The following is a 21,000-nucleotide window of genomic DNA, read 5'->3' as shown; positions in this document are numbered from 1 at the left end:
ACCATTGCATCTATAGATCAGCCACTGCTCTCTGCTGGTAGAAGAGAATATGACACTTATAGTATTTAGGCCATCCCTGAGCCTTGTTCATCTCACACACACACACACACACACACACACACACACACACACACACACACACACACACACACACACACACACACACACACACACACACACACACACACACACACACACACACACACGCACACACACACACACACACACGCACACTAAATCAGACTTTGGAGAGACTCACCAAGCATTTGACTTCACCTTTCAAGTCTAGACAGTGTTTGTGCATGTGCATACGTGTGTGACAACTGAAAGCCATTGTTGTTGATGTCACACGATGCTCCTTAATCCACCATTACTCATGTTATATTGTACGCAGATGCCATTGTACAGAAGTCAATAGTGCACACACACAAACCCACACACAGACTTACACAGAGAGATAGACAGAGAGACAGACACACACAGACACACAGCTGTCTCAATGTCTGTTTTGATGTTTCTGTGGCTTCCTGGCTATGGTAAGAATAGCCACTCTCCAGCCTGCCATCGGTAGAGTGGGAGAACTTGTTGTAACAGAGATCACAATAGAAGGACAGTGTCCAATAGAGTCTCTCTCTCTCTGTCTCCCTGTCCCATTCTCTCTCTCCTACTCGTCTCTAAAGAGATAGAATTGTGGTCTCAGTTCCATGTAGGGGGTGTCCGTAAACACAGCTCTAGGATCAGAAATAGAGCTGACTGTGGAATAGGGGTAAGGGGTAATGTCTAGAGAACAGAACATTGACAGACTAAAGGAATGTAACCACACATTCATGCTCTTATGTACATGATTTAATAATAGTTTACTAGTTTTGGCAGCAAGAGGCTAGCATGATCATAGATCTGTGTGTGCTATCGTTCCACTCTTTGCCACTCCTTGTCATTCCAAGCCTTGTCATGCCAAACTAAGGCTAGCAAGATGCCTCTGTGACCCTCATGACCTGGGCTGTTTTCTCTGATAAAGAACCAGAATTGACTAACGTTCATCCTCACTCCCTCCCCCTCCTTCCATCAGACCATGTCGGAGTACAGCTCTTTGCTCAGTGACCTGTCTGAAAACATCACCAATGAGGACTTGGACCAGCTGAAGTCTGCCTGCAAGGAGGACATCACAGAGGACCAGAGCAACACCATCACCTCCTCCAATGAGTGGTTCAACTACCTGGAGGAGAACCAAAAGCTGGCACAGGGTGAGGGAGACATTTCCAGGTTTCCCAGCTCAACATTTGGGAGGGGAAGGGAAGGGAGGGAAGTATGGATGGATGGATGGAGGGGAGTGATTTAATTACCTGGCGAAGAATGACAAACTGGCACAAGGTGAGGGAGAGAGAGAGAGAGAGAGGGAGAGGAGGGAGGGAGCAGGAGGAAGGAGGCTGCAAATGAGCACAGATCTTATAATGCACGTTGAAGAAAATCAAAAAATGTAATCACGCTGCCATGTTACAGTAAGGTTTACTGTATTTTTGCAAAGATCTGTGCTCTTTTGCACCTTACAAATATCCTATGTTTCCCTTGCAGATAACCTGTCGTACATTGAGCACATCTTTGAGATCTCACGGCGACCAGACCTGCTGACCCGTGTCATCGAGTACCGCACCACGGTTCTCAAGATCTCTGAAGACGATGAGATCGACACCAAGCTCACACGCATCCCCTCCGCCAAGAAGTACAAAGGTCACTTTACTATACCTCTTTTTTCTGTTTCTAACGTTCAGGCCCTTTTTTGCATTTCTTCTTCCTTATTCCTCTTGCCTTATCTTTCTCACTCCACTTTTTGTTTTTTTCTCACTTTCTTTCCCTCCTCTCTCCACTTTTTCCTTATCTTTTCTGTATTTCTCTGAGCTCTCTTTCCTAATCTGTCTCTAGCTATAAACTGTATTTCTCTGAGCTCTGTTTCCTAATCTGTCTCTAGCTATAAACTGTATTTCTCTGAGCTCTCTTTCCTAATCTGTCTCTAGCTATAAACTGTATTTCTCTGAGCTCTCTTTCCTAATCTGTCTCTAGCTATAAACTGTATTTCTCTGAGCTCTCTTTCCTAATCTGTCTCTAGCTATAAACTGTATTTCTCTGAGCTCTGTTTCCTAATCTGTCTCTAGCTATAAACTGTATTTCTCTGAGCTCTCTTTCCTAATCTGTCTCTAGTAAACTGTATTTCTCTGAGCTCTGTTTCCTAATCTGTCTCTAGCTATAAACTGTATTTCTCTGAGCTCTGTTTCCTAATCTGTCTCTAGCTATAAACTGTATTTCTCTGAGCTCTGTTTCCTAATCTGTCTCTAGCTATAAACTGTATTTCTCTGAGCTCTGTTTCCTAATCTGTCTCTAGCTATAAACTGTATTTCTCTGAGCTCTGTTTCCTAATCTGTCTCTAGCTATAAACTGTATTTCTCTGAGCTCTGTTTCCTAATCTGTCTCTAGCTATAAACTGTATTTCTCTGAGCTCTCTTTCCTAATCTGTCTCTAGCTATAAACTGTATTTTCTCTGTTTCCTAATCTGTCTCTAGCTATAAACTGTTCTCTAAGCTCTGTTTCTAATCCAGCTATAAACTGGTTTTCTCTGAGCTCTGTTTCCTAATCTGTCTCTAGCTATAAACTGTATTTCTCTGAGCTCTGTTTCCTAATCTGTCTCTAGCTATAAACTGTATTTCTCTGAGCTCTGTTTCCTAATCTGTCTCTAGCTATAAACTGTATTTCTCTGAGCTCTCTTTCCTAATCTGTCTCTAGCTATAAACTGTATTTCTCTGAGCTCTGTTTCCTAATCTGTCTCTAGCTATAAACTGTATTTCTCTGAGCTCTCTTTCCTAATCTGTCTCTAGCTATAAACTGTATTTCTCTGAGCTCTGTTTCCTAATCTGTTTCTAGCTATAAACTGTATTTCTCTGAGCTCTGTTTCCTAATCTGTCTCTAGCTATAAACTGTATTTCTCTGAGCTCTGTTTCCTAATCTGTCTCTAGCTATAAACTGTATTTCTCTGAGCTCTGTTTCCTAATCTGTCTCTAGCTATAAACTGTATTTCTCTGAGCTCTGTTTCCTAATCTGTCTCTAGCTATAAACTGTATTTCTCTGAGCTCTGTTTCCTAATCTGTCTCTAGCTATAAACTGTATTTCTCTGAGCTCTCTTTCCTAATCTGTCTCTAGCTATAAACTGTATTTCTCTGAGCTCTGTTTCCTAATCTGTCTCTAGCTATAAACTGTATTTCTCTGAGCTCTCTTTCCTAATCTGTCTCTAGCTATAAACTGTATTTCTCTGAGCTCTCTTTCCTAATCTGTCTCTAGCTATAAACTGTATTTCTCTGAGCTCTCTTTCCTAATCTGTCTCTAGCTATAAACTGTATTTCTCTGAGCTCTCTTTCCTAATCTGTCTCTAGCTATAAACTGTATTTCTCTGAGCTCTGTCTTCTTTAGTCCTTCCTCGAGGTGTTCCTCTCACTTAAACTCAGATTTCTAAATTCTTTCTTTCTTATTTGACTTTTTCTTCATTTATTTTCAGTCATTTTCTCACATCTGTTGCAGCAGTTTACTGAGACCTCTCTCTCTCCTCTCTTTCTTTCTTTCTTTCTTTCTTTCTTTCTATCTCTTTAGATATCATTCGCCAACCCTCTGAAGATGAGATCATCAAGCTGGCTCCTCCCCCTAAAAAAGTGTGAGGTCTACACCTCTGACCTTTGCACTTTGACCCCTGGCACTCCAACCATCTCGACCCCCCCCCCCTCCTCCCGCCTCCCCCCAGTTCTACTAACACAAACCATTTTACACAGAGACCCTAGCAACACCTCTCCAATCAACCAATCAGATCGCCATGATGCTTCGCCGCCCCTTTATCCAAGGCTAAGGAAGAGCTGAAGATGAAAGATGGAGAGAATGAATCCCCCTTGTTAAGAGATGTGTTGGTCAGTTTAGAGCTTGTGTACGTACCTGTACTTGTAACACTGTTTTAAGAAAATGTGTAAGTGTGTGTCTGAATGCATGTCCGTGTGCGTGTGTATGTGTGTGTCTGAATGCATGTCCGTGTGCGTGTTTATGTGTCTGTCTGAATGCATGTCCGTGTGCGTGTGTATGTGTGTGTCTGAATGCATGTCCGTGTGCATGTGTATGTGTGTGTCTGAATGCATGTCCGTGTGCATGTGTATGTGTGTGTGTATGTGTGTGTCTGAATGCATGTGCGTGTGCGTGTGTATGTGTGTATCTGAATGCATGTGTATGTGTGTGAGCGTGTGTGTGAGTTTAAACATCTCTCTTTGTGTTTGTATGGGATCCCCTCTAGTTCGACCTAGAAATGTTGCAGGAAAAGCAGCATTATATCCGATACGTTATTCGCATGACCTGTGTTAGGCCATTAGAATGAACATGCTGCCATTAGGTACATACATTTGCAAACATATCCTTCAATCACTCTTGCAATACACTTGAATTGCTATTCCACTAAGAGACAAAGCAATTGGGAGACTAAGTGAAAATGTCACTTCAGTGGAAGTAGGATTCCACTTAACTTAGCATTATGCATTACGCTTTATCAGTGGAGCAAAAAGGAAGCTATAGTACAGGTGTCATATTTCCTTCACTCATAACTCAGACGAAATCATCAGATCATTGGATATTAAAAAGTGTTTCGTTAGGGATTCATAGAAAAAGCCAATATTTGCCTTTAGCCTAGCCATAGCCATGGAATTATCGAAGAAGAAACTGTTATATTACATGTATTATTATATTTATATGGTATTACACCATGACAGTAGTATCATGTGATCGTCTTTTTGTTTTGTTGACTTAAAATGAACATGCTATCCTATACTCTACATCGTTATAAGGACCAATAGAATTCACATGCTGGAGGGTAATAAAGCCTATTGGCTACTCTCTGTTTTGTTCATACTAAGCTTTGAGTATGTAATATATAATTGTATGAATATCTATTTTATATACATATATAATTATATAAATACATATATTATTATTGAAGTCTATGGTATGAAAGCTTATAAGCTAACTCCAAGGCTAGGTGTAGGCTAATGCTAGCAGGGAACTCTCATTACAGTGCTGTGTAACGTGATTCCAACGGTAATCCAACGTCTGTCAAATAATAGTGTTTTTAAACAGTGATTTTACACAAAGATTCAATGCTCCTTTAATGTGAAATAGTATTTTAAAAAGACACCTTATTGTAAACCTTATTATAAAAACATATACAGAATTCTTGTATGGATCAATTTAAAAACTCTATATGAAACACTATCTAATATTAGAAAAACTAAAATATATATATTTTATAAGGATATAAAATATGTATGATATTTACTGTGTTTGAATAAGAATCAACATCTTTCTGCTCCGAAAGTGCCACTCGAATTCCAAGCCAAAAGTTTTTCAGGACAGAAAACAACGGACCAATCAGGGGGAGGGACTGCAGCCTCTGAAAGAAATGTAAGGAAATAACAAAACGGTAGATAGACGCAGAAAAAGAAAAACGGCCGCAATATCATGACAAAAGAAGTACAATATATAAACCAATGATATACATACATAGTTCATCATCTGTTTTGTAAAAAGCCCAAGTACTGCATTAATCATTAACACACACACACACAACAGTGCACTACACTTTAAATCAGGTGTGTCAAACTCATTCCCTGGAGGGCCGAGTGTCTGCAGGTCTTTGCTTTTTCCTTTCAATTAAGACCTAGACAACCAAGTGAGGGGAGTTCCTTACTAATTAGTGACCTTAATTCATTAATCAAGTACACGGGAGTAGCAAAAACCCACAGACACTCAGCCCTCTCGGTGGAATGAGTTCGACAACTGTGCTCTAAATATCCAAATCACCTAAATCCCTAACACATTTTGGGTCTCAGTCACCATACATAAAACAAAGCAAGATTGTTGATTCAAATAAACAAAATACTCATATATATTACACTGTGTTTCCTCCCTACGAAGAATTCTTAGCAGAATTTGGTGTATACACTCCATGACGACGAATGTGTCAAATGTGAAAATGTGTGTGAGCATGTGTGGTTGCACCCACACACTTGTACAGTCAGTACACATCACGTTCAATCTCACTCGTAAAGACGGGGACTATTTAGCGAGTTTGCTGAGGGCTTCACACCTCACGACTGGTCTGTGTAGATGTCTGCCAAACTAAAGGGATACTAATTCTAAGTGTGTGAGCTGAGGGCTCCTGGTCCTGATGAAACCTTCACAGAGGTCCTAAGATCTCAAAAACACCTATACAACGAATTCTATAAATGCACAGTCACGGCCACCACTTTCTTTGGGGGAAAAAACTGCCTTTTCTCTCCCATAGCCTCTACTCTCACCTCTCCCCACACCCCCTCTTTCCCTACCCCCAGTGCCAATGACCAAGACTTTTATTTCCATCGCAATTTCTGTGATCTGGTTTTGTATTGCTCGCTGTGTTAAACGTCTAGTGTTGGAACTTATTAGTATCCCATGCACTTCTCTTTGATATATTCTCCTCCACATGTATTATCCTCATTATGTAAACCAGGGACTGTAATCATGAAGCGCTAATAGGATTCCTGATCTAGGATCAGGTCCCCCCTGTCTATATAATCATAATGCATTATAATCTGAAAGGCAAAACTGATCCTAGTTCCGCACACCTACTCTGAGACTAATGAATGCATCCCAAACTACTGAACTGAGTAAAAAATAGTATTGTAAATATATTCAGGGCCAATTGTTTGTAAGGTTGACTGTCAAGCACGCCCACCTTAGGAAGCCAGCACCCCTTTATGGTGAAGCGGTGGCTGCTGTTAATGAACCCTGTGCCAAAATGTGTAATCTGATCCTAGATCTGTTGTTTGTTGCGACTTCTAATCTACTGTAATTTGTGCTGAATGGGTTATGGTTAGGATTACCTGTTGCTAGGGAGCAGCAGTTCATCTTGCAGGCAAGGGCAATCAGTTGTACTTACCGCTATGATCTGTGGGTGCTGGTAGACAGGGTAGATATGTGCTCACCTTGCTGGAGGAAGAGTTTGTGTCAGATGACCATTATAGATCCTCTTAGGCTTACTATTTCACTTACCACTAACAGATCTCTGAAGAAAAGCAGATAAATTGTCGTAACAGTAATAGGAAGTTGTAAACAAAGTGTGTCCAAAAACAAAAATACATATTTAAAAAAATAAAATAATTGTAGATTCTTGTGAGGATCGCAAGGGAGGTGTTGTTTTCTTGTTAGTTTTTTGTCTTGTTTTTGTTTTGTGTGCTAAAAAAATATATACTTAAACAGTAAGTAGGGATGTTTGAATCTGTGTTTGTGATCATGTTACTTAGGTATTTTTTTCATGTCAGAATTCCACTATGGGTAATAATGGACTGTGCCATGTTAGCGATTGTGTGGTCGGATGTCAGTAGATAGAGTGATGGGTGAACCTCACACACACACACACACACACCAATAAACTCAATAATACAAATCAATTGCCCTATACCAATAAGGACCAACCTCCACTTTACAACATTCACGATTATCCTCAAATCTAAACACATTTGTATTTGGGATTGTTCACGTGTTGTTGTAGCTCCTGTAGCCTATGCATATTTTTATATTTTAGCCCAGAAAATTAATTCAAGCAGTGAGGAAGTTGCTATATGTTTTACTAAGAATGCAAACCCCCCCTTTCATTCCTGTTCTCAGAAAAAACACTGAAAGCACTGCTCCTCTCTTTCTCCCTTCCCCCTCTTCCACATATCCTCTTCCACTCCCTTCCTCCCTCCCAATGGCAACTCTGATATAGTCCTTTCCCCATTGGCTACAATGCAAAGACAACAAGGAAGGACTCACACTGTGTGAGATACAACCATACATTCTTAGGTGAAGTTTTCATTTCATGGTTTCTTTTTAATCCAAGTTTACATATGCCCAGTACAGTAAAATCGATAGATCTGGTCGTAGCTAAGAAGGCCGAGAAATTGTTCCATTCTGATTAATTGGGGCTTTATGACATCAGCCTAATGTTCAATACCTATGGTAAAATCTCAAACCCATAAGCATCTGTGTGGATTTCATATCTTTCTGATTGGTTAGAAATTATGTGTATGACATCGTTTATCTTTTTATGTGACCATTGGCACATACAATAACTACATATCACTCATACATGATGTCAATTTGGAATTACATATCAAGTTACAAAGAAATGCTGAGAAAAATATATATTAAAAAAATGCAACAAAAAACTATAATAATGATAATAACAATAATAATAAATATAGCATATATGTCAAATATCTAAGAATATAACCAGGACATTACTTGCTGTTAAAATGAGCTCATCAAACTACAATTTAAATTAAAACTTTTCAAACTAAGAGTTTTACCTTGCCCTTTTCCCTTAGTTTGCATTCACTTCAATTATGATTGAAGGACTTTTTAAGTAGTTCATTTTCCTACGTTTTTTCTTTAAAAAAAAAAATTAGGTTGTACATATATATTGTGAATTTATATCCATGTGCTTGTTTTGTAATGGATTAATGTATTGAATGCCAATATATTGTTTGTTTTTGTATTTTTTTAAAGTATCCTGATATGTTAACTAACTGGAGACAAATCATGGGATAAAAACGTGTCACTTAGCTGATGTTGAGTAAGAATTTATATTCCAGAGACCACACTTCAATTTAGCTCTCTATCCATGTTTTCATCTTTACATGTGGATTTAGGGGTTGCATTGCCTTTAATAATTAGGAGATGTGACCTTTTCTTAAAAAACAACAAACAGATTATATTCCAGTATTTTATTTTACATTTATTTTGATCATTTAATGTATTTAAGGGTAGCAGGTAGGCTAGTGGATAGAGCATTGGGCCAGTAACCGAAAGGTTGAAAAACCTGTCGATGTGCCCTTGTGCAAGGCACTTAACCCTAATTTGCTCCAGGGGCATCAAACTACTATGGTTGACTGACCCTGTTAAACAGCTCATTTCACTGCACTTATCGGGTGTATGTGACAATAAAAACATCTTCCCTTTTTTTTGGGGGGGGGGGGGGGGGGGTGGACTACACACCCAAAATACAACCACGATTATCCAGACAGTTGCTAAATTACAACAGAAGATCCATTGTGATAATCCCTTCACATCATTGTTGTGGCTTCGTTGGGATCGGATTATTGTCATTGTTTTGGATAGAAATGCTTTTCTTTGTTGTGTCGTGAAATGTAATGATCAATAGGCAGGCCACTGAATAGGAAAGCAAAATCAAAAGAACTCTAAATACCTATTCTCACTCAGACGTTTGTTCCTTACTTTTCATTTTGTTGTTGTAGAATAAAGTGTTGACCTGCAGTTGTGACCACATGGATAGAGAGGTAGAGACAGAGGAGGGTGGGTCTGGGGTCAGTGCAGTCAACTACTAGATGAAAACTCTCAATTCAATCAATCACAGATAACTGGGAAAACCGTACTATGGGTTTATTCTAAGTGTTTGGGTTGTTTTTCTAAGAACAGGTGTGGTTTCGTCTCAATATCCAATGGCAATAAGGTCTGCGAGAGGAACAACTTACTGGGTTAATCCGTTTCAATTGTTTTTTACAGGTTAGCGGTTTTACACTTTCGAGCATGTTAACAATGTGCGCGACCCCACATTGTGGTTTTTCTTTATCTGCAATAGATTGAATCCAGGGTCTGAGTTGGATTTGAAGTGGCTGGTGAACTATAGATTACAAAGGTTTTAGGATTATTTCAATATTTTACAACTTAAGGTGAGATGGTTCCTTACCATGAAACCAACCCGAAACATGGATGACAATTTCTGTTTCCAAAGAATAATATGGAAGGAACCATCTGCCATTAGCTACTGAAATAAAGAACTTCTAAGGTGTTGAATGTTCAGAACTTGCATATGATGCTGTACAATAGGCTAGGCAGGTTGTGTTGGGTATGTTTGTGTGGAGTTCTGTGTTGTCAGAAAGAAGTTAGTGAAGTTGAGGATGTTGAATGTCTGAAAGATTTGTTAAGGAGAAACAGCAATGACAAACATGTTTGATTTTGCAATTACCACTGTTTGTCTTTGAACCATGAGAGAAAGAGAGACTGGGTTAGGAAAAGAGTAAGAGAGCAAAAATGATTTTAAATTGTGCAAATGCTTTTTTAAACCATCCCTATTCAACCATCTAGGACTAAATAGCAACATGTAAAATGTGAAAATTGACCAATAAATGTTTACATTAAGCAAGCTTTCACACCAGAGAAAAAAGTGCCAACTTTAGTTTAGTTGCTTATACGTGCTGTTGACATGAATGAATCCAAAAATAGTATGTGTACTGAACAACCTCTCAGAGGCTACACTCCAAAAATCCACACTAGCATACTATCTAGATTGCTTTCCAAATAGGCCACATACATTGCTCCAATTTTCTGTTTGAATATTGTTGCTAAACTTCCACAGTAATCCCTTCAAAAGATTTTATGGCTTCACTGTAACACTGGAATGTTCATTTGAATCATTCATCTGAAATTGTTACTAGATAGAATAATATGTTCGCGGCATATTAAATCCTTGTTGAACTCCCCTCGTGTCGTTGTCAGAGACGTATATTTAGAAATGTTGACAAATCACCAGCCATGTTAGCTCCCCATTATTATGTGGGCAATGTTGACGAATAGCAGGTCAATGAATTGTCTACATTTCACCAATGCTATAACTGAACATCTAGGATTACAATTACAATCCAAACATTTGTCATGAATGGATAATTAGAATGCTCGGATGTGCTATCCATTCTAAAAGTTGGCCAAACTCTCTAAATGTATGGCACTGATCAAGACTCTGATCAAGAAGTGAATAAAATAAATTTGAAAAAACTACCAATTTGAGAAGGAAAAACATTGTGTATAATAACCATAAATCGGTAATCAATATGATTTGTGGTGAGGGACTTCAGATGTGCCAAACCAATGAGAGGCTAGCTAGATAGCTGGGCTAGAAACATCTGGCTAGAAAAATGAATATTCAGTCAATGCAAGCTAGCTAGCTAACTAGGGGTCTTTCTGAAAGAGTTAGCTTCAGACAGTACAGTTGTTAACAGTGTCCACTCCTATTAAATCAATTGCAGCAAGTTACCTAATAATGTTGCCAAAATCCATAGTAAAATCCTGCACTGTAGCAAGCTGATCTACTAACATCACTAGCTAGCAAAATAACCATCAATGTCAACTGAGCTAGTCTTGGACTAGCTCGCTAGCGATGATAACCCCCTTTGCACTGTACATTTTTGTTGTTGTTCAATTTATCATTCATACCCTGTTACCTGGCCCGTCTCCAACAGGATATCCTTAAAATAAATTATTATTTTCATTTTTTTTATTGTTATCAAAATGAAAACAATGAGGCTCCTAACATGTATTGTAATCTGGGCTGCCTATCAGAGGAACCACTTGACTGATGACGTCAGATGGCGGCAGTTTACTAAACGTTTTAACATAAATATGAGTTGTTCAGCCGTTTTAAGGGTAGGAACATGCATATTGATCACATTTAGTTTTACAAATCACCTTTACTTACTAAAATGTTTCCGTTCATCTTTTAAAATGTAATAATTGGAACTGCAGTGGTGTGGTGTTGTCCGTCAACGTGAGTAGAGGTCATCGTAAGGTCATGAGTCACAACATTCCTGTGCTTGGGTTGGATAGACTAGGGTCTGCGTCCCAATAATATCTCCTTCCTCCTGAAGTGTACACTTGTTCACTTCTTCCCACATATCTAAAAACACTGTATTGGTGGAGGAATGGGGCAGTCATTTTCTTTAAATCAGCAAAGGGAGGTGAACAAGTCCACACAGGAGGAGGGATAGATAATTGGGACGTAGCCTAGATAGAGGCATCTAACTGTTTGATTTTACCATGTAGGAACTTTAGATTTCTGGGGGAACTCAGGCAGTGTTGTATAAAGCAGGCAGGAGGTATCTGAAGTGAATACAAGTAAGATAAGGTTTTCCTTATGGATCACTGCATTTTATCTGGCTGTTTTAAATGTGGTTGGAAAGTGTTCTGTTTATGATCCTGTTTCAATATCATATCACAGACTGAGAATGACTTTATTGAGCCACAATATAATAGGTGTCCAAAGTCCAAAAGCATCAGTCATCATGCTGTATCTTGCATCATATTGAATCATATCTCAACCACAACATATCTGTGGTAACAAACCATTTGGTAAATGCAGGTCAAAGGTCAGGTTTTCTCTGATTAGCCAATGGTCTCATTCTTACCCACATGACAGGATGTTGCATCAATTTGAATGAGAGATATGGCTTGGGTGAGGCTATACGGTAAGCTAGCTGGGAAGGGCTCATCACGACGACTGACTAAATGAACTGACTTAACCAAATCTGTTCATCTCCACTTGACTCTCAATTTGCAACATACGTAATCAATTTGGGCGTCAGGAGTGTCCGTATAGCATCTCCTGTGTTGCTCGTCTTGAAACTCTGTTCGAACCATGTGATAAAAGATTGGTCATGTTCCAGGCTGAACACATTGCAGACGTTGCACAGCATTTACCAATGGTTGTGTGCCACGTCATGGACTGTGAAGTTGGGCATCAAATTGCTACATCATTTGATGGGGTTAGCTTAAATGTTAAACATCTATCCATGCATGGTGCGAACTGGCATGCGTCTGCAATGTAGTCAGCCTGGAAGACCATCACAACCACTACAACACGTTTTATTGTTATCATATCGCCCACTGGATGCCGTAGGCTTTATGCTGTTAGATTGGATTAGGATGCTTCTTTTACAGGACCAAAAGAAAATTTGAATTATTTATTTTCCAACGACAGCAACAAATAAATAAATAAAAGACAAGGTATTATCATATGTATTTAAATGAGTACATACCTATAGATGTGGCTTTTGTCCTGATTTAAATTACACCAAACTGAAGTGATGCCATTTTGCCATTGTGCTCAAATGAATATAAATATTATATTATATATTAAAATATATTTGCTAACCTACTGAGAGCTGTATCATGTGATCATTTAACCCGAATTCCCTGGGCTCTGGTCAAATTAGTGTACTATATAGTGAATAGGGAGCCATTCTATTTTTAAGGTTTGGATATACCTACTCAATCCAAACTTACGGTACTGTATATATCAAAGGTGGTCAGGATATATGAGATTGAGTAACTCCCACAAACACCCATGATAAAATACAGCCCTTCTGGGAGAAGACTGAACTAAATTGCCACTGCTTACCTTGGCTAACTTTCCAGTTTGCTAGTCTACTCTCGACAATATGTCTTTTGATGGTCTAGATTATTTACTTGATTATCTGGTTTGTAAATAATATTAGCCCTACATTCTGCATATGGGGAGACACCATGGAGGAAAGTATGATGAATACACTGAGTACTGTAACCTAATATTCTGTGAAAACATTGCCTCTGTCCCCTGCAGTGAGTAAGCTAACATCAATCATGTTAAATGTATTTAAATGTGTCAGTAGTAGTTTTTTTTCTGTTTTGTTTACACACGAAGCCTACATCATTCATTTTAAACTGTGTAAGTTTTCTAGGCTGGTTACTGTTATGTTCATGTTAAATAGGTGTTTGTCCCTTTAAGAGTACACAAGAGTTATTGGCTAAGGGCGACAGAAACAGGATATAAAATGTAAAATTAGCCTACGAGACAGAATGCAAATAAACAAGCCCAGGGTTCAAATATTCCTCACAATGGATTCCCCTCTTATCACTAACAGGATGGCAGGTACCCTAGTGATTAGAGTGTTGGACTAGTAACTGAAATGTTGCAAGATTGAATCCCTGAGCTGACAAGATAAAAATATGTGGTTCTGCCCCTGAACAAGGCAGTTCCTAGGCCGTCATTGAAAATAAGAAAATACATTCTTAAAACAGCTACACAACATGTATGTTTGTGCTAACATTCCACTCTGCTGCTCCTTGCCATAACACGTTTGGCATATGACACAAACTACAAGGAGTAGAATACCAGCACAAAACAGGTCTGGATTTCATGCAAACTCAGATATTGTCAGTCAAGGATGTATTCCCAAGTTAGTTTTGACTTAAATCTGCTTGAAAATCTATAGCAAGACTTGCTCATTTTTGTCTAGCCATTATCCCCAACATCTTGACAGAGTCATAATTATGACAACAATAGCGGGCTAATATTGCACAATCCAGGTGTGTAAAGCTCGTAGAGACTTTCCCATGAAGCCTTAATCCCTCCCAAAGGAGTTTCTAACATGTAATAAAATGTGAAGAAATCCACTGGGTATGAGTGCTTTTACAAGGCACTGTCATTAGCATCAGAGGCACCATAGATACTAGTGCAAGAACTATTGATCAAGCGTACTGTTAGATTAAAAGTAAGCAGGCAAACAGTGTGAAATATTGTGATTAGTATAGCTGTACAATCACATATTGTTGCCCATAATGAAAAGTGGATCTTGTATTCGGTCAAATGAGAAACCGGAAGTCCTACCACTTGCTCTGTCAGAGTATTAAAGCTGTGAGATTGTATTGAAGTATTTTGAACGCTAATGTGGAGTGTACTGAAATTTAAATCAACAGGGTCACTGATTGGACATAAAGGAATATAGTTCCTGCATGGTAGATAACTTCCTTTGTTATCAAACTGATCTTTTGTCCTTTCTGTCATCCTATGAACCCTGTTCATTGCTGCTCGCAGCTATATTTGGTATATTTTAAATTTTAAAACTATTCACAAACCTGAACTTTTTCCACATTTTGATTAAATGTAGATTTTTGTCACTGGCCTACACAAAATACCCCATGATGTCAGAGTGGAATTATGTTTTTAGAAACCTTAACAAATTAATTACATTTGAAAAGCAAATGTATTAAATTTGAAAAGCTGAAAAGTCTTGAGTCAATAAGTGTTCAACCCCTTTGTTATGGCAAGCCTAAATACGCTCAAGAGTAAAACTTTGCTTAACATCCTAATGATTGATTCTGTACTTAGTTTGAAATGTTTCTTTGACCGGTAATATCACTTTTTGAAGTTTTTGTCCGATATAACGCTGACCAGAATTAGCGTTTGGATATGTATACCAAACGCTCTAACAAAAGAAGGTATTTGGACATAAATAACGGATATTTTCGAACAAAACAAACATTTATTGTGGACCTGGGATTCCTGGAGTGCTTTCTGATGTAGATCATCAAAGGTTAGGGAATATTTATCATGTAATTTCTTGTTTATGTTGACGCCATCTTTGCGGCTGTGGTGTTTTTACATTGAGCACCGTCTCAGATTATTGCATGTATTTCTTTTTCCTTAAGTTTTGTAAAACAATCAGACACAGCGGTTGCATTAAGGAGAGGTATATCTATAATTACATGTGTATAACTATATTATCATCTACATTTATGATGAGTATTTCTGTTGAATGATGTGGCTATGCAAAATCACTTGATGTTTTTGGAGCTAGTGAATCTAACGTGCCAATGTAAACTGATTAAAAATATATATAAATATGAACTTTATCAAACAAAACATGCATGTATTGTGTAACATGAAGTCCTATGAGTGTCATCTGATGAAGATAATTCGAGGTTAGTGATTAATTTGATCTTTATTTCTTTTTTCTTATGAAGGCTATATTTTGCTGGAAAATGGCTGTGCTGATTGTGGTTTGGTGGAGACCTAACATAATCGTTTGGAGTGCTTTCGCTGAAAAGCCTATTTGAAGTTGGACACTTTGTTGGGATTAACTTCTTGTGAATAGCAATCCCGGATCCCTTAATCATAGCCTCAAACGAATTAGCATAACGCAGCGGACATAAATACCCCTAGAAAATGTTCCTATTCATGAAAATCACAAATTAAATATATTGAGACACAGCTTAGCCTTTTGTTAATCACACTGTCATCTCAGATTTTCAAAATATGCCTTACAGCCAACGCTAGACAAGCATTTGTGTAATTTTATCATGGCATAATGCTATGCTAGGCTCTTCTGGCAGCAGGCAACATTTTCACGAAAATAAGAAAAGCAATCAAATGAAATAATTTACCTTTGAAGAACTTCGGATGTTTTCACTCAGGAGACTCCCAGTTAGATAGCAAATGTTCCTTTTTTCCAAAAATATTATTTTTGTAGGCGAAATAGCTCCCGTTTGTTCATCATGCTTGGCTGAGAAATTGACCAGAAAATGCTATCACTACAACGGCAAACTTTTTTCCAAATTAGCTCCATAATATCGACAGAAACATGGCAAACATTGTTTAGAATCAATTCTCAAGGTGTTTTTAATAATATATATTCGATAATATATCCGTCGAGGCAATTGGTTTCTCATAAGAAGCGATTGGAAAAATGGCTACCTCAGTATTTTACGCAAGATTTTCTGCGGGAGACATCATGTGACCACTTGCTAAATGTGGTCCTTTACGGCTATTCTTCAACAGAAATGCGTAAAAAGACGTCACAATGCTGTAGACACCTTGAAGAAAACGTAAGCTCATTCGTAGCTCATTTACAGCCATATAAGGACTCATTGGCATGAGGCGGTTTTAAAAAATGCGACACTTCCTGATTGGATTTTTATCTGGGTTTCGCCTGTAACATCAGTTATGTTGCACTCACAGACAATATCTTTGCAGTTTTGGAAACGTCAGAGTGTTTTCTATCCAAAGCTGTCAATTATATGCATAGTCAAGCATCTTTTCGTGACAAAATATCTTGTTTAAAACGGGAACGTTTTTTATCCAAAAATTCAAATATCACCCCCTCGTCATAAAAGGTTAACAACGAAAATAGATTTAAAATGATATAAGAAACATGTATGTTTTAGGATTTGTTATTATGAGATTTCTGTGGTTTGAATTTTGGCGCCCTCTATTTTCACTGGTAGTTGTCATATCGATCCTGGTATCGGGATTGCAGCCATAACAGGTTATTAACATATAGCTTCAATAAAGTTCCAACCGGAGTACTCCTTGTCTTCATGAGCAATGGAACGCAAGTGACTACAATGAGGAAATTGTGGGATCACAAAATAGCTGCTTGATGGACAGCTGACATATTCTGCTCTCCTTCACTCCCACAACAACATAGAAGCCTCATAATTTCTATTGATGGTTGACATCTAGTGGAACCCCTAGGCAGTGCAACATCATTCATATCTCAAGGGGATTTCATTGGGGACTCAGATTTCTGACTTCCTGTTTTGATTTCAACTCAGGATTTTGCCTGCCAATATGAGTTCTGTTATACTCACAGACATCATTCAAACAGTTTTAGAAACTTCAGAGTGTTTTCTATCCAATACTAATAATACTATGCAAATACTAGCAACTATGACTGAGGAGCAGGCCGTTTGATATGGGCACCTTTTCATCCAAGCTACTCAATACTGCCCCTGCAGCCATAAAAAGTTAAGAAAACTATCAACAAATCAAATCAAACTTTATTTGTCACATGCGCCGAATACAACAAGTAATAATAATATTAATAAGAAGAAGAAATAATATGCAAGGCAGGTCCTACAGGCCCTAGTTTTGTCGCTCCTTGACTACTGTTCAGTCATGTGGTAAGGTGCCGCAAAAAAATAATGTACACAGAGAGCCACAAAAGAGCCCTTGGATGTACACAGAGAGCTAATATTAATAACATGCATGTCAATCTCTCTTGGCTAAAAGTGGAGGAGAGATTGACTTCATCACTACTTGTATTTATGAGAGGTATTGACATGTTCAATTCACCAAGCTGTCTGTCTAAACTACTGGCACACAGCTCAGACACCCATGCATACCCCACTAGAAATGCCACAAGAGGTCTCTTCACAGTCCCCAAGTCCAGAACATACTATGAGAGGCACACAGTACTACATAGAGCCATGACAACATAGAACTTTACTCCACATCAAGTAACTGACGCAAGCAGTAAAGTTAGATTTAACCTGAGGGCTCACAGAGTGTTGTGAAATCTGTAAATGTATTGTAATGTTTTAAAAATTGTATAAACTGCCTTAATTTTGCTGGACTCCAGGAAGAGGGGGAATCCATAACAAATACAAATGGGAGAGCATAACATACAAGGGCATTCTCAAAGCTACTAATGAGAACCTTGACGACCGTGTATCTAACCGGTGGGGATTCCGGAGGTGTGCCCCCACCCAGGCAGTGGCAGTGCTGGCAACACTAGCAGCAGTTACCCATGGGGAGGGGTCACACTCGGACATTCAGAGAGGGGGAATATTATTGTGGCCCTGGTAGCACAAAATAGTCAAAGGTCTGACTGCACAGAGATGCTTGGGAAAATGGTCGCAACGGGGACCAGCGTGGTTGTGTTTCAGGGGAAGGGGGTGAGTATGATCTCCATCACCTAGGAGATCAGATGCCTGTTTTTGCTAAGTGTTGCATGCCTTCTCAAACAGCTGCAACTGTATATGCATTCAAAAATCAAGTCCTTTCTTGAGTTGGGCTCTGGGATGGAATAACTGTTGAGCATCTGAGTTTATGGTTGTTTGTGGGGGAAAGCAACAGGGAGCCAGAGAGACATGCGGTTAACCAGATCCACTAGTTTAATCTTGAAATAATAAGTGTGACTTTATTTTCAAAATGTTGACTTTATTCTCAAAATAAAATGTCTAGTTTAATCTCGAAATATTTCCACTTTTTAAAGTAGCATCATGCAATAAAAATCTAAAATATAAGTACCACCACTGTTTGCCATTTATTTTTTTCTCTTAAAATGGGCAGCAGGGTAGCCTAGTGGTTAGAGTGTTGGACTAGTAACCGAAAGGTTGCAAGTTCAAATCACCAAGCTGACAAGGTTCAAATCTGTTGTTCTGCCACTGAACATGCAGTTAACCCACTGTTCCTAGGCCGTCATTGAAAATAAGAATTTGTTCTTAACTGACTTGCCTAGTAAAAAAAAAAAAAAAGACCCCAATAATCTTCCGTAGCATACTAGCTTCAGCACAATTTATCATGGTTTTTAGTGAATTTCATTGTCTTTAAATGTAATTGTCCTGCAACCATTCTTTGCCTCAGACCTGCACTTTGTGGACCTCCACCGGACAGACATTATCCAGAGAGTGTGCCAGGTGAAGCCCATATTGGATCAAATCCTGGCCAAGAGAGTTATCACTGACGAGGGCTACAGTACAGTAATGGCCAAACGCACCACACAGGACCAGATGAGGGAGCTCTACATGGGACCTTTGAGGGCAAGTGGCATCAAAGTGAAAAATATTTTCTATGAGATCCTGAAGGAGTTGGAGCAACTGCTAATCAAAGACCTGAAGGGTGAATGAGGAGCTGGAATGGTGAATTGGAGGCATTTGAAGTCTGTTTTAGGGGAAAGGTGCATAAATTATGGCAGTTATGCTTTGTTTTATTACTTTGTGTTTACAAGAAAACACAACATAAGAGGAGTATAGCATCATTATTTAATCAGTGTTATTTTTCAACATATTAGTAGCCAGCAGAACAGCAAACCCAGTGTTTTAGTCTAGAGGCTTTGTCAAAGACGTAACATTTGATAACATTTGTTTTGGAACTGAATTTCCTCTGAAAATATAACATTTGCTCAACCGACTCACCTAGATGCTCTGGGTTATTTACAGACAAGAAAATATATAAAGGAAATATATTATGAACATAGAGAAATATATAATATAACGCAGATGCAAACAATAATGGAATTATTTCATTTTGGCTGTTTCATTTTGGCTGTTTAGTGAAGGTAAGGAATACCAGTGATGCAAATAAATATATGAAGATATAACTTTGTAAAGCTTAATGTACCAGCCTAATGAAACGTTTAACAGTAATGAATGATTTGTGAGGTAATTTTCACAACACGGGTGTAGAATATGTATTGAAATAAATACCTACCAACAGATGTGTATTTTGTACTGATTTAAATGATTTTGTCATTGTGCTAAAATAAATCAAAAATCAATTCTAGCCCATGTGGCTCAGTTGGTAGAGTGTGGTGCTTGCAACAGCAAACTTGTGGGTTCAATTCCTACAGGGGAACAGTACAAAACATTTGTGCACTCACTGTAAGTCACTCTGGATAAGAGGTTCTGCTGAATGATTCAAATGTAAGTATATATATTTGCTAAAGTGTTGGTTGTTTTGAGTGACCGGCTACAATTTCAAGCATCCAATACAGATAAGAACCTCAGTTACTTCTCAATAAGATAAACACTACATGTATGTGGACACCTGCTCGTCGAACATCTCATACCAAAATCATGGGCTTTAACATAAAGTTGGTCCCCCCTTTGCTGCTATAACAGCCTCCACTCTTCTGGGAAGGCTTTCTACTAGATGTTGGAATGTTACTGCTGGGACTTGCTTGCATTCAGCCGCAAGAGCATTAGTGAGGTCGGCTATGATGTTGGGCGATTAGGCCTGGCTTGTCGTCAGTATTCCAAATGATCCCAAAGGTGTTCAATGGGCTTGAGGTCAGGGCTATGTGCAGTTCGTCCAGTTCGTCCACACCAATCTCGACAAACCATTTCTGTTGAGAACTCGTTTTGCGCACAGGGGCATTGTCATACTGAACCAGGAAAGGACCTTCCCCAAACTGTTGCCACAGAGTTGGAAGCACATAATCATCAAGAATGTCATTGTATACAGTAGCATCAAGATTTCCCTTCACTATAACTAAGGGAACTAGCCCGAACCATGAAATAAAGCCATGGACCATTATTCATCCTCCACCAAACTGTACAGTTGGCATTACGCATTGGGGCAGGTAGCATTTTCCTGGCATCCGCCAAACCCAGATTAATTTGACGCACTGCCAGATGGTTAGATGGAGAAGCGTTCACTCCAGAGAATACGCTTCCACTGCTCCAGAGTCCAATGGCGGCAAGCTTTAAACCACTCCAGCCAACGCTTGGCATTGCACATAGTGATCTTTCGCTTGTGTGCTGCTGCTCGGTCATGGAAACCCATTTCATGAAGCT

General features: G+C 38.8%; 1 protein-coding gene across 1 annotated transcript in view; it reads left to right on the top strand.

Annotated features, from left to right (window-relative positions):
- LOC135510393 (astrocytic phosphoprotein PEA-15-like) overlaps window positions 1-3,781 on the top strand; it is a 44,300-nt gene extending 40,519 nt beyond the window's left edge. Inside the window, exons 2-4 of the mRNA XM_064931275.1 lie at window positions 1,070-1,244; window positions 1,573-1,728; window positions 3,634-3,781. Coding sequence (XP_064787347.1) covers window positions 1,073-1,244; window positions 1,573-1,728; window positions 3,634-3,698 — 393 coding nt within the window. The 5' untranslated portion in view covers window positions 1,070-1,072 and the 3' untranslated portion in view covers window positions 3,699-3,781. The remainder of the gene's footprint in view (window positions 1-1,069; window positions 1,245-1,572; window positions 1,729-3,633) is intronic.
- The last annotated feature ends 17,219 nt before the right edge of the window (window positions 3,782-21,000 follow it).

Source organism: Oncorhynchus masou, chromosome 23, assembly GCF_036934945.1.
Source record: "Oncorhynchus masou masou isolate Uvic2021 chromosome 23, UVic_Omas_1.1, whole genome shotgun sequence".
NCBI classification, from domain to species: Eukaryota; Metazoa; Chordata; class Actinopteri; order Salmoniformes; family Salmonidae; genus Oncorhynchus; species Oncorhynchus masou.
This window is presented reverse-complemented; position numbering and strand designations above follow the sequence as displayed.